This window comes from Dipodomys ordii, unplaced genomic scaffold, assembly GCF_000151885.1.
Source record: "Dipodomys ordii isolate 6190 unplaced genomic scaffold, Dord_2.0 Scaffold5, whole genome shotgun sequence".
In the NCBI taxonomy this organism is placed as follows: domain Eukaryota; kingdom Metazoa; phylum Chordata; class Mammalia; order Rodentia; family Heteromyidae; genus Dipodomys; species Dipodomys ordii.
In genome coordinates this window covers 8,958,941-8,971,514 of record NW_012267221.1, presented here as the reverse complement: position 1 = coordinate 8,971,514, position 12,574 = coordinate 8,958,941, and the positions used below count along the sequence as shown (strand labels likewise).

At 37.8% G+C, this 12,574-nt stretch overlaps 1 protein-coding gene across 2 annotated transcripts in view; it reads right to left on the bottom strand.

The window, feature by feature from the left end:
• Gpd2 (glycerol-3-phosphate dehydrogenase 2 (mitochondrial)) overlaps positions 1-12,574 on the bottom strand; it is a 161,169-nt gene that overhangs the window by 40,144 nt on the left and 108,451 nt on the right. For both annotated transcript variants that reach the window (XM_013030067.1, XM_013030063.1), the window contains exons 7-9: positions 10,423-10,587; positions 9,441-9,585; positions 773-966 (exon numbers count right to left, since the gene is read on the bottom strand). In XM_013030067.1, the coding sequence (XP_012885521.1) occupies positions 773-966; positions 9,441-9,585; positions 10,423-10,587 (504 nt within the window). The remainder of the gene's footprint in view (positions 1-772; positions 967-9,440; positions 9,586-10,422; positions 10,588-12,574) is intronic.

The window sequence follows — 12,574 nt, the reverse complement described above, 5'->3', positions numbered from 1 at the left end:
AGAGAAGTTGCTGTATCTTCACTGGGCTTTCCACATTGTGACAAAAAGCCATGGTTTTGATACAGTTTGTTCTCCAAAGATTTCATTTGCTGGAGGCTTGGTCTCCATTGTAATATGAAAGATGGTGGAGACATTAAGAGGTGAATGACTACCATAACCATCCTCTGGAAGAGACTGACCCTGGTTTTACTTTTTGAGTCATTTCTCCTCATCCAAAAATGGATTTGTTCCCAAGGCAAAATTGTCACTAAAAAAAAAAAAAAAAAAAAAGCAAGTCTGCAAGTCTGACTCCTCTCTCACATGCACTCCCATCCTGTTAGGCACTTCCTAGAGATCAGTCAGATGGGGATGCCTGAATTTGGCCTCTCTTTCTCCAAAACCATGAGCTAAGTAAACCTCTTCTCAACACAAGCACCCAATCTCTTGTATTTTGTCAGAGTAATGCCAAATAAACTGACATAGTCCATTAAGCATTCCTTTCTTCAGGTTTTACTATGATGTCTGTTACCTATAAATCAGATCTTTCCAAAATGCAAAAGTAAACAATGATTTAAACATTGCATCATTTTCTCAAAGTGCATGAGTTAGAAAATCATCAGAAACTGCCTGCATGAACTTCATGTGGATGCAGAAAACAGAGAGGAAAAAGCAAACTCTTTCAATCTGAAATTTTTCTAGGAATTCCAGATAGGAAGATCGATTCAGACTAGAGATGAGGCAGTTGCAGTGAAAGCGTCACAGGGGATTTGCTGAACCAAACTGTCTAGATTACCTTCAACATCACAACTCAGATAGTTGCGCACTTCATTCAGAATGAAGTTGATATCTTCTTCGGAAGGAATAGGATGGGGTGTGATGTCTGTTGGACTATCAGTAGTGCCAGCAATGGTCATCTTTTGCCAGGGTAAGAAGAAAATAACTCGCCCATCACTAGTTGCTGGATCTAGAAGTCCCATGCTCTCAGGGCTGAAATTTAAAAAGAAAAACAAAAAACACTTCTGACATTAGCAGAAATTTAATAATTTAATAATAATCCATATTATAAATAAGATAATAAATTTAATAATTTATTAATGAATAAAATAATCCATAAATAAATAATCCATACACCATAATGCTATTTTATTCATGAAGGCACCAAGAAGCAAACCAAGAAAGGCACATGCTATAATTTTGCTCCTACTCTAATCCAGAACTTCCACAAAAAAAAAAACTGAGTAGCAAAAAAAGATCTGAGCAAATGTGATAATAATATTATTCTTCAGTAGAACCACCCTCTCCACCTCAACAATGCAAGGTTAATTAACTCCCAATTGTTTGGTTTTTATACTCCTTGGACCATTCACATCAGATAATGTCACAGGGATAAATGCCTATAATTTCTTTTATTATGGTCAATTAAGGATAGTTCTTCAACCTTTTTCCAAGACTATGAAGAGTATTTTCCTGAGACATTTGACATTTGGCACATCTTTCAGTAGAAGGTCTCAGAAATGTAGGAAAAGTAAGGAGTCTAACTTTCTAGAAACTAAAACGTAGTTTTAAAAAATTCTTTATTCCTTTGTGCTTAGATGAACTTTTGGCACTTCACCAAATGTGAGATTTCTTAATTTATTTCAAGATTACAGAAATCCAAGGAAATGTATGCAGAAGAAAATAATGAAATAACAATGTCCTAGGATGAGTCAATGGAAAGGAGTATGTTGGCAATAAAAATCCTTCAAATAAAAGACACTGTTATATAATGGTATTGCATTATGGAACAAGGTGGCTTCTATGAAATCTTCCCCAATGATAGTCAATAAAAAAAACTGGTCTATTTTACAATAAAAAAAATTTAAAAACTGGTCTATAATAACCAAATTATAAAACACACTTGATAGAATGGGTAAGTTTAAACAAATATTAACAAAACCAACATGATTATGACTAGAAACTATTGTTCTGATGCATTTATAGCATGCAAAGAAATTTGCACAAGTTCTTAAAGGCACAGAAGGCAGCTGAAAGCATCATATTCAAAGAGAACACAATAAATATTCCCATAACTTTCGATTTAACTGAGTTCTCATCTAAAGATATTTTCTATTAAATACATATTTTAGCTTTTCCTAATGCACCATCTTAAAAAGAAAATAATTCTGTTTGAACAAATTTCAAGAAATCCCTTTCACACACACACTCACGCACGCACACACACACACACACACACACAAAAGGGCAATGATAACTTTGCATGTTTATCATTCTCTTACATTTTTAAAGGATTTATCCAAATATGTAAGGAAGCTAGCAACTCTCTAAAACAAATCAAAATGTTTTATATAAAAAGATAGCAAGCTGGGCACCGGTGGCTCATGCCTGTAATCCTAGCTATTCAGGAAGCTGAAACATGAGAACTGAGATTCAAAGCCAACCCAGGCAGGAAAGTCTGTGAGACTCTTGTCTCCAGCTAAGCTAATTTATTTATTCATTCATTCATTCATTCAAAAGTGGAGCTGCAGCTCAAGTGGTAGAGCACTAGTCATGAGCAAAAAAGCTCAAGGACAGCTTCCAGGCCTGACTTCAACCTCCTAGACCAACACACAACACATACACACACACACACAAACACACACACACACACACAAACACTTAGTTAATAGGTTTCCTTTACTGAAAGCACAGGCGAACTTTCTATGCAAGGAACTCTGGGCCCCATTCATTACTTATTTGAGATACTCAAGTGAGTATCAGTCATTTATATCAGGGAAGTGTCACATCATTTAGACCTGAAGATAAGACCCTCAGCTTCAATCAGTGGTATTTGAAGGAAATTGTTTTACTTCACCTTAACATATATAGAAAACTACAAATAATTTTTTATCTCTAAAAGTGGCTATATACTTTCTTCATTGTATTTGTCACAAAACTCTAGAAATCTTTACTTAGTCATGCTTCATTCATAAAATAAAGTACCTTGACTGAACCACATATTTGGTTAGCAATTTTTCTTCTTTTCTTATTTTTTTTTTTTTTTTGTCATGGGGCTTGAACTCTGGGTCTGGGCACTGTTTCTGAGCTCTTCAGCTCAAGGCATGTGGTCTACCACTTGAGCCACATCTCCACTTCTGATAAGCACCTTTTCTGATTGCCTATTGATATACCCTTAGATTAAATCAGTCACTTAGGATTGGAGATAATACATCAGAGTTCAAGCATGCAGTTTAATAAACAGTACATTGGTGAAGAAAGAAAAGAAAGGAAAAAAAGAGAATGAAAGGAAAAAAAGAAAGGAGAAAGAGAGAAGGAAAGAGAAAGGAAAGGGAGGGAGGAAGGAAGGGAAGAAAGAAAGAAAGAAAGAAAGAAAGAAAGAAAGAAAGAAAGAAAGAAAGAAAGAAAGAAAGAAAGAAAGAAAGACAAAGAAAGGAAGAAAGAAAGACAAAGAAAGGAAGAAAGAAAGACAAAGAAAGAAAGAAAGAAAGAGAAGGAGGGAGGGAGAGAGGAAGGAAGGAAGGAGGAAGGAAGAAAGGAAGGAAGGGAGGGAGGGAGGAGGAAAGGGAGGAAGGAAAAGAATAGGATAAATTCAGAATTCAAATATTTGAGACACAAATTATATGTTGATTTGTTTTGTATACCACCACCATTTCATGGACCAGGTAGGATAGGCCTCAAATAATAAATCTTTATTAAACTTAAACATAAAAGTATAATACTCAGCAACTTAAGTAGGAAATGCAGTTACAAAAGTGCAACTACTGAATCCTTCAAAAACTTTATTTGCAATAAAAGCTATTTACAGGGTGAAGGTGACGATAACCATCACACATGCAACTGGAGCCTGCAGAGACCCAGCAGTTTAAGTGAAGACATATGTGACACATATAAAGTTTAACAAGCACAGAGGGGAGGCAATGCTATGAATGAACGGTGTAAAAATTTAAGGATCCACTTGGAAATATCCTTCATGAGTTCTATATTACCCAATTCATATTCTCCCTTAGAGAAATATTTGTTTTCTTCTGAAGGATTAATTCTGCAAGGTCAGAGTGACATTTGTTCACAGGACCAGCCGTGATGATAGTAAGCACTGTGCAGCAATTGTATGGGTCTCTCTGCAATCTGTATGTTTCATGTGTCAATGGGAAGAAAAGCAGGGCTAATTTATGCATGTGTCTGGGATTAAAGGTAATGAACATTTTTCCCCCCTGCAGACCATTGTTTTCTAAAAGTTCCCTTAGTTAAACTGAAATCAATTAGTGGTTAACTACTTAGCGATCAAGTTTAAAGCTAACAGTAGATACACACACATTCTAGAAAAGGAAAGAAAAAAAAAAGACTGACCTCTGATCACTAGCAAAAAAGCATCTGTAGGCTAGAAGGAAAAGATAGTTATCGGTATGCATTTCATTTTATGATGTTTAATCGATGCTTTTTCAAGAGCACCTAACCGCAACTGCCATCAGAGTTCCAGAATGGTTCATAGTATCAACTAAAAGATTCGCAGAACTGATTTTTATGTTGGGTTTCTTGAAATTAAAATTTTCCTTCTGCCTCTTCTTCTCTCCTCAAAAACTGCTATGATGGCTTAGGATAATAATACTATATGCAGACTTTGAGTCAGAGGCACAACATATTTAGCAAACACCGTATTTCTGAAAATGGCCCAACAAGAAAGATGACACAAGTGGTCTTTGTTCTTCACAGCTACATACTCACTGTACTGCAAATGAATCAGTATGTAACGGAAATGTATAGCCAGGTGTAGGACATCCCCAGAAAGTCCAGACTAACTCTTCCTCATCCCTGCAGACCTGGTTAAAGTCATCATGTTACAATTGCTAAGTGTCATAGACTGCTGTGATGAGACCATCTCTACAGTGTGAAGTCTCCAAACTGAGGCAAAAGAAGGTCTTAATAGGGAAAGGAAGACAATTCTTATGGGAGGCCAGGGGTATGGTTGTCTTAAGGACAGTGCTCAGAAGGCCTTCCTCCGGCCATCAGTCTATAGACAAGTAGCTCACCTGCATTGAGACTGACCAAGAGCCAGGCTACTGACCACTCATCTAAGGTTTCCAACAGAATTACCGCTGTTATAGTTCCCAGTGCTAATAGAACAGACAGTAACTTTTCTCCAAGCAGAATGAGGGAGGGAAGAAGGGAGTGGGAATGAAGCAGACCTACCTGCAACTAACAACTTCATAAATTAGGGAAGTCTTAATCTAAACTGAATTTTTAGGATTTAATAGGACATTTTGCTTTGAAAAGATTACATCTATCTACGATAGATATCTATACTTTTATCAAAAACCTCCCTATTATAAAGGGTACAAAGCATGCTATACAAAAATATCTGTAACATGACGGCTTTCATGTTAAGTTTTTTTTAAGGGGATATACATTTATACAAGTAAAAACACAAAACTTTTATAGAAAGAATTAGAAGCAAGGCTGATGATTATAGAAAACAGCTGGAGGAAGGTCTGGAGAGAGGAGGGAGATTTTACTGTTATTTTGTTCATCGTGTCTGACATCTGTGATCACGTACTTAGCATTATTTTAGTTATTATTTTTGTTATTTAGTTATTCATTGGTGGTAACAGGCTTTATCTGGGCATTAAGGTGAAGTGTTCTATTTTTCTTTCATATTCTAAAATTTCCATATTAAGCAAAATCCCTTACAAATGTGTCACTCAGCTTTCTTTTGCCATTAAAAAAGGCAAAAAGAAAGCAAAAAAAAAAAAAAAAAGTAGCTGAGTTATTCAACTCATAAAAAGACTCTGGCCCAGAGTCTTGGAGATTCCCACCCATGATTAGTTGAGCCCACTTCAAGGATTGATGTAGTAGGAAATAAGCAAGCAGCAGAACAAAACTATTCAAGTCATGCCAGGACAAAAGCAAACAAGAGGCAGGAACCCCTGCAATCTCCTGTAAGGGCATTGCCACTCCATGACCAAACACTGTGTATTAAGCCCCATCTCTTTTAAAATTCCACCACTACCAAATAAAAGACGAACAGGCTAGGTGCGTGTGGCTCACACTTATAATTCTAGCTACCTAGAAGTCTAAGGTATGAGTATTGCAGTTCAAAGTTATCCTAGGCAGTAAAGTCTGTGAGACTCATTACCTCCAATTAACCACCAAAAAGCCAGAAGTGGAGCTGCAGTTCAAGTGGTAGAGTACCAGCATTATGCAACAAAAGCTAAAGGACATGGGACAGTAACTAGGCCCTGAGTTCAAGCCCTGGTATGAGCACAAATAAGTAACCAAGATTTTTAACTCATAGGCCTTTGGGTTACAGTCTAAGACCTTACCTAGCATGTACTAGGTAATTGGTTAAATCCTCAGCATTAAAGGAGAAACAATTTATTGGACACTCAGCTCTGTAACAAGAGCTAAGGATATAGCAGTCAACAAAACAAATTAAGGGGCTGGGAAGGTGGCTCAGTGGTAGAGTGCTTGCCTTGCATGCATGAGGCCCTGGGTTCGATTCCTCAGCACCACATACCACATAAGCAAAAAAAGAAAAAAACCAGAAGTGGTGCTGTGCCTCAAGTGGTAGAGTGCTAGCCTTGAGCTGAAGAGCTGAGGGACAGTGCCCAGGCCCAGAGTTCAGGCCCCATGACCGGACCCCCCCCAAAAAAAAACAGATTTAAAAAGTAAATAAAACTGTATTCAAGTTAGGTATTACCCAAGCATCTGAAAGAGCTTGTCCAAGGTCACACAGGTAGCAAGCATGTGGACAATGAACAAACCCTGGCAGTACTATGCCAAGGTATTGCCTTCATCTTATACTCTATGCTGTCTTCTTGTCTCTGCATTAGAAGAAAGCAGGGTATTTCCCATTTTAAAGACAGGAAACGGAAGTTAGAAAATGAAATGGTTTTTCCCAAAAGAATTGAGTCATTTTGTGACAGAATTAAACTAAGGCATTTGGAGAACAACATTAAGGGATAACAGTGGAAAAAACTTGGGGGACTGTGCACTCAGGGACAATCTGGACTAAAGAGTTTGATGCCAGCCTGGATTACAAAGACATACTGTCTCAAAAATAAAATTGTTAAAATATATAATATGATATGTATGTGTGTATGTATATGTTGTCATCAGATAACAGTAAGCTAACGCTCTAGATGATATACTAAATATTAAAAGGTTCTATCTTTCTTTTATGGAAAATTATGAAAAAATAGAAGATAATAACTACTATCTATTGTCATATTATCTGGAGACAAACTAACATATTTCTTAGTTTTTTTCTTTTACATAGAAAAATATATAGAAATATTTCATAATATTCAATGTACAGGTGAAAATGAGGAGATGGGTGGAGTTGGAAGATAAGGGGGAGGATGATGAAAGAATGATCAAAATGCACTGAATTCACAGAATGTCTAATTAAAACCCCTTTGTACAACGATTTAAGGAAAATAATAATAATAATAAATCATTCAGAACTTCCATCTTCAGGTTCATAATGGCAAATGTGTAACCAGGACAAAAAAGAAAAGAGAAGAAGAAAAGAAATACCTCATTTAGATCCTACCACATATACAATTTCTAGTCCTAAGTGGCTTCCTTGGACAACAAAGCTATTTATAGTTATATATAACACTTCCTTTTATAGATATATATTCTTCTAAGGTAAGGAACTCAGGTAGTTTCTACCCTTCCTTCCCTTCCTTCCTTCCTTCCTTCCTTCCTTTTCTTCTTCCTTTCTTTTTTTAAGCTGGAACTTGGGCTTGAACCCAAGATGTCTAAGTCACACTTGGCTTTTTCACTCAAGGCTGGCATTTTACCACTTAAGACATACCTCTGCTTCCAACATTTTTTGGTTAACCAAAGATAAGACTTTCTCAAGCAGGGCACCTGTAATCCTAGTTACTCAGGAGGCTGAGATCTGAGGTTCAAAGCCAGCCCAGGCAGGAAAGACTGTGAGATACCTATCTGCAATTAACTACTCAGAAAGTGCCAGAAGTAGCACTGCGGTTCAAGTGGTAGAGGGCTAGCCTTGAGCACAGAGAGGCTCAGGAACAGAGCCCAGACCCTGCATTCAAGCCATAGGACTGGCAAAAAAAAAAAAAAAATCACTTCTCAGAATTGTCTGCCAGGCTGGCTATGAACCTTGGTCCTCAGATCTCAGCCATTTGAGTAGCTAGGATTAGAGGCATTCACCTGGCATTTCTAATCTTTCTTAAGAATAATACATGGCCAAAATAATGCTTCTGCATGTAAGCCATTTCTGTATGTAGAATTACTACTTTCTCACTACCTTAAACACATATGGAAATAAAAAAACAGTAGGTACGTTCTGTACTTGTGGTTGTATGAAGTTCCTCATAGATTCCTTTAAATGTTCTTTAGGAGAGATTATTTTTAATGATTTGGCAAAAAAATAGATAAATGTTCTTACTAAAAATTCCAAACATACAGAAGAGTGTGCTTTTTACCCATCCTCCAGCAGAAATTATTTTTGATTACTCTTATCTCTACCCCTACTTATGCCTCCTTCCCACTTTGCCAACCTGATATTTTGGGGGGAAATATATATGTTTATATATTTTATATTTATATAAAGAAATATATATTTATAGTGTGTGTGTGTGTGTGTGTGTGTGTGTGTGTGTGTGTGTGTGTGTGTGAATGTAAGAATCTTAGAGTAGCTCACATTTTCCATCAAACTAATTTTTCTTTCTGGTCATGGGGCCTGAACTCTGGGCCTGGGTACCATCCCTCAGCTCTTTAGCTCAAGGCTAGTTTTCTACCACTTAAGCCACAGCACCACTTCCAGCATTTTCTGCTTATGTGGTACTGAGGAATCTAACCCAGGGCCTTATGCATGCAAGGCAAGCACTCTATCATTGAGCCACCTTCCCAGCCCCCATCAAACTATTTTGAAAAATCATTTTTAATAATTTAATTAAAATGTATCTTTCATGGAAATTTTGCCAGATAATCATTTAATATTTTAGTTAAAGGATAATGTTAAATGCCAATACTTCAATCTTGCAACATGACACACTGAACAAAATACAACATAAAAAATTAGGCCCCAAATCATGGCCCCTTAGGATCAAGAACTGCTATAAGTGGGAATGTGGATTAGTGGTAGAGTGCTTGCCTAGCCTGCATGAAGCCTTGGGTTCGATTCCTCAGTACCACATTAACAGAAAAGGCTGTGGATCAAGTGGTATTGTACGAGCCTTGATCAAAAGAAGCTCAGGGACAGTACCCTGGCCCTAAGTTCAAGCCCTAGGACAGACAAAAAATAAAAAATAAAATAATTCCCATGCCTGGATAATATTTTGTTTTGAAAGAGCTCCTTGGCTTATTTGTTCTCATGTTGCACAGTGAGTTTAAGCACCTATTATTAAACACACACTAGGCTGGAGCAATTACTGCATAAACAGTTACTTGCATCCCTTTCTCAAGTGATATTGGTCAAGGTGAAACCCAGTTACCTGTAGTAGCCAGGCATGACAATATGGACGCCAGCACTGGCTTGACAGATAGGTGGTGAGTTCTTATCATCCATTTTGCGCACAGAATCTGTGAAAGGTCCTGTAGCATTGATAACACATTTGGCTCTCACATCGAATTCTTGCCCTGTGAAAGAAATCACCATCCATCACATTTCCCCATTTGTTTCTCTGAGTTCACTGAGTCTGTATTTTCCTAATATATCCATTACCATAACCTAGGGCGACATGTATAGCATGCCACACTAAGTGACAAGAGCAGCTAGAGTTATTAGGAGCCAAACAAAAAGGCTCATTCCTAAGTTAAGTTTACTAGAAGCAAGTCCAAATTAAAGGGGGGGTACAGGGGGAGGAGGCATGCCACTTTTTCACTATGGATTTCAGTCTATTTATAAAGCTCTCATGATCAAGGCCTCACACATAAAGGGGATGAGTAAATAAGTTTTCCTCGAAACTCAGAAACAGAAACAGAATTGCTGGGGAAATGAATTCCCAAGGCAGAACCAGTGGCATGTCTAAAACAACGTGATTTTGCAAGTGCCTGCCTGGCCATGAGACCAGAGTCAGAATGAAAACCTCACCCAAGTTAAAGGTGATTGACTTTAATGATGTGTAAATGCACTGCTGGTGTCACCTAAGTAATGCTTTGAAATCTGGCACATTTATTTAATTTTATTAATCATATGTTTTTACAGTGGAAATGGAATGCACTCATAAGCTGTGGGGATTTGGTGAGCATTTATTATTATCATTATTATTATTAATGCAAAGGAGGAAAATTGCCAAGTCTCAAAAGGGGAAATTTTCATGTTAAAACCAGTCATTGTTGACAATAAGGGATATAATTAATATGACTCTGAAAGTCTGGATTTCATGAAAGAAAATCGACAGAAAAATTATAATTCAGCAAGGCCAAGTACTCCAAAAGACATCCTCCCTCCCTTCCCCCCAGACACGAGCATACCTGTGAGTACATCCTTACACCGTGCTCCGCTCACACGCTCCTTGCCTGTTTGGGGGTCTGTCTTCTTGAGCAAGCGTACAACCTCCATGTAATTGGCTGTGGCAGCCCCGTACCTGGCAGCAGTGAGTGCAATGGCTAGGTTCATCCGTGCATCGTTGTGCTGTCCTGCAGCAGGGAAAAGCACCAGGGAGGGACAGGAGTCACCTCGAGCCACAGGCTGGTAGTACAGAAGGGTGTCACAACAGATATGTCACATCTGTCCCTGTCACCCAGAATATCTGTGATGGCTGGGCAGCTCTACAGGGCATGATTTGAAAATACATGGTCGTTCTCACTCAGACATTTACCTGCCACAGCAGCAAGGGCATTTTGTGTACCAGAAAATAATGGCAAAATAATATATCCCCTTCAGATACAGAGCTAACATAATTATCTGAAAGTTAAAGAAGAAGTTAATTATTCTCTCCATGTGGGAACATATGTATATGTCAAGCTTTTCCTAATACAGAAAAACCATAAGCATGAAAGTGAAGCAATTCAAAACTTCGGAATATTTGACACCCCAACTGGTGTTGACGAACAATTTTCAAGAGTATGTGCTCAATCTAATATTCAAAACCAAGAGCCTAATCTTCCATGGAGAATCTCTCAGCATTCCATAAAAGGATTTTTTTTTCTGGGTTTGAATTTTGATCAGGGCTTCTTCAAATGTAACATTTTTAATTGCACATTAAAGGTACGAAATTAAGCAGGGCAAAATTTAATTACAGAACAATTCCTACCTGTATTGTTAAAGATTTATTGCTGAAAAATCCTAGTTAAACAAAACTAAGGGGGAGGAGAGAAGGGGGAAAAATGATTAATCACTTTAAAATACTGGCATCACTGGAGACTTTTTCTATTTATTATTGCCAGTGGAGTTAACGCTGACCAGGAAGAATTGCTCGACATTCCAGGGGCCAGGTTCTCTGTGCCCTGAATAATTAATTATCCAGGGCTCGATGTATTGAAGCAGAGTTCAGATTCCCACACACTGGGATCAGTTCTATCAAGATAATACTGATAAAGGGATGAATTTGTAATGGATATTGTTGTTGATTTATGTTGCCAGCATACCAAACATTTAGTATAAATGGTTTATGTAAAGTTTCTTCCTTGAGATTCAGTCTGTGCAGAGCTAGAAGGACTATACAAGTAATCTGTTCCAGCTAAAAGGGCAAAGTTATAAAGAGAGAATCGATGACTGAAGGTCCTGCCACCCCTCCCCACAAACATTTTCTAAAACTGCTGAACTAATTCCATCAGCCGAGAAACTCTGCCTTCAGATTCTGTGTACTTCCAAATGGGAAATGTATATATTAAACCTCAATATGCAATATTTTATCACTGTTTTAGAATTATTTTACTCGGACATTTAGCATTTATTAATGAAAAATATATTATCCTGGATTTAATATAGCCAAAATTTTAATAAATGAAAAACCGGAGAAGGAACAAAGCAACTATGACAACAGTAGCGGATGAGGTGGAAGCTGGAAGAAAGGACATATAATTAATTCTATCAGTTTCAACTCAGCAAAACCTTAAAATTGCTTCAAATAATCATTTGGTACAACAGAAGTTGAAGGGAACCAACCTTTATTAAAATAGGGCTCGTATTTCAAGCCAGAATCCATTTCGCAATGTTATATGCACACACTCCATAGAAATAAAAATTCCATTGTAGGAAAACATTCCACAGTAGTCATTCACCCAATACTTCTGGTGGATGGTAAGTGTGTTACACACTCACCAGCAGAGGCAAGCATTTGGCAGCACAAGAATTCCAACCATCACATAAGCTAGAGAAACTCATCCATTAGATGTGTTGATTTAAAAGATGTGATACAGCCAGGCACTGGTGGTCCATGTCTATAATCCTAACTACTCAGCATGTTGAGATCTGAGGATTATGGTTCAAAGCCAGCCAAGGCACAAAATCTGTGAAACTCTTACACAAATTAACCCCAGAAAACTGGAAGTGGCACTATGCCTCAAGTGGTAAAAGCTCAGGGACAACACGTAGGCCCTGAGTTCAATCTCAAGACTGGCACCAAAAGAGGGAGAGGAGGAGGAGGAGGAGGAGGAGGAGGAGGTGGTGGTGGTGGTGGTG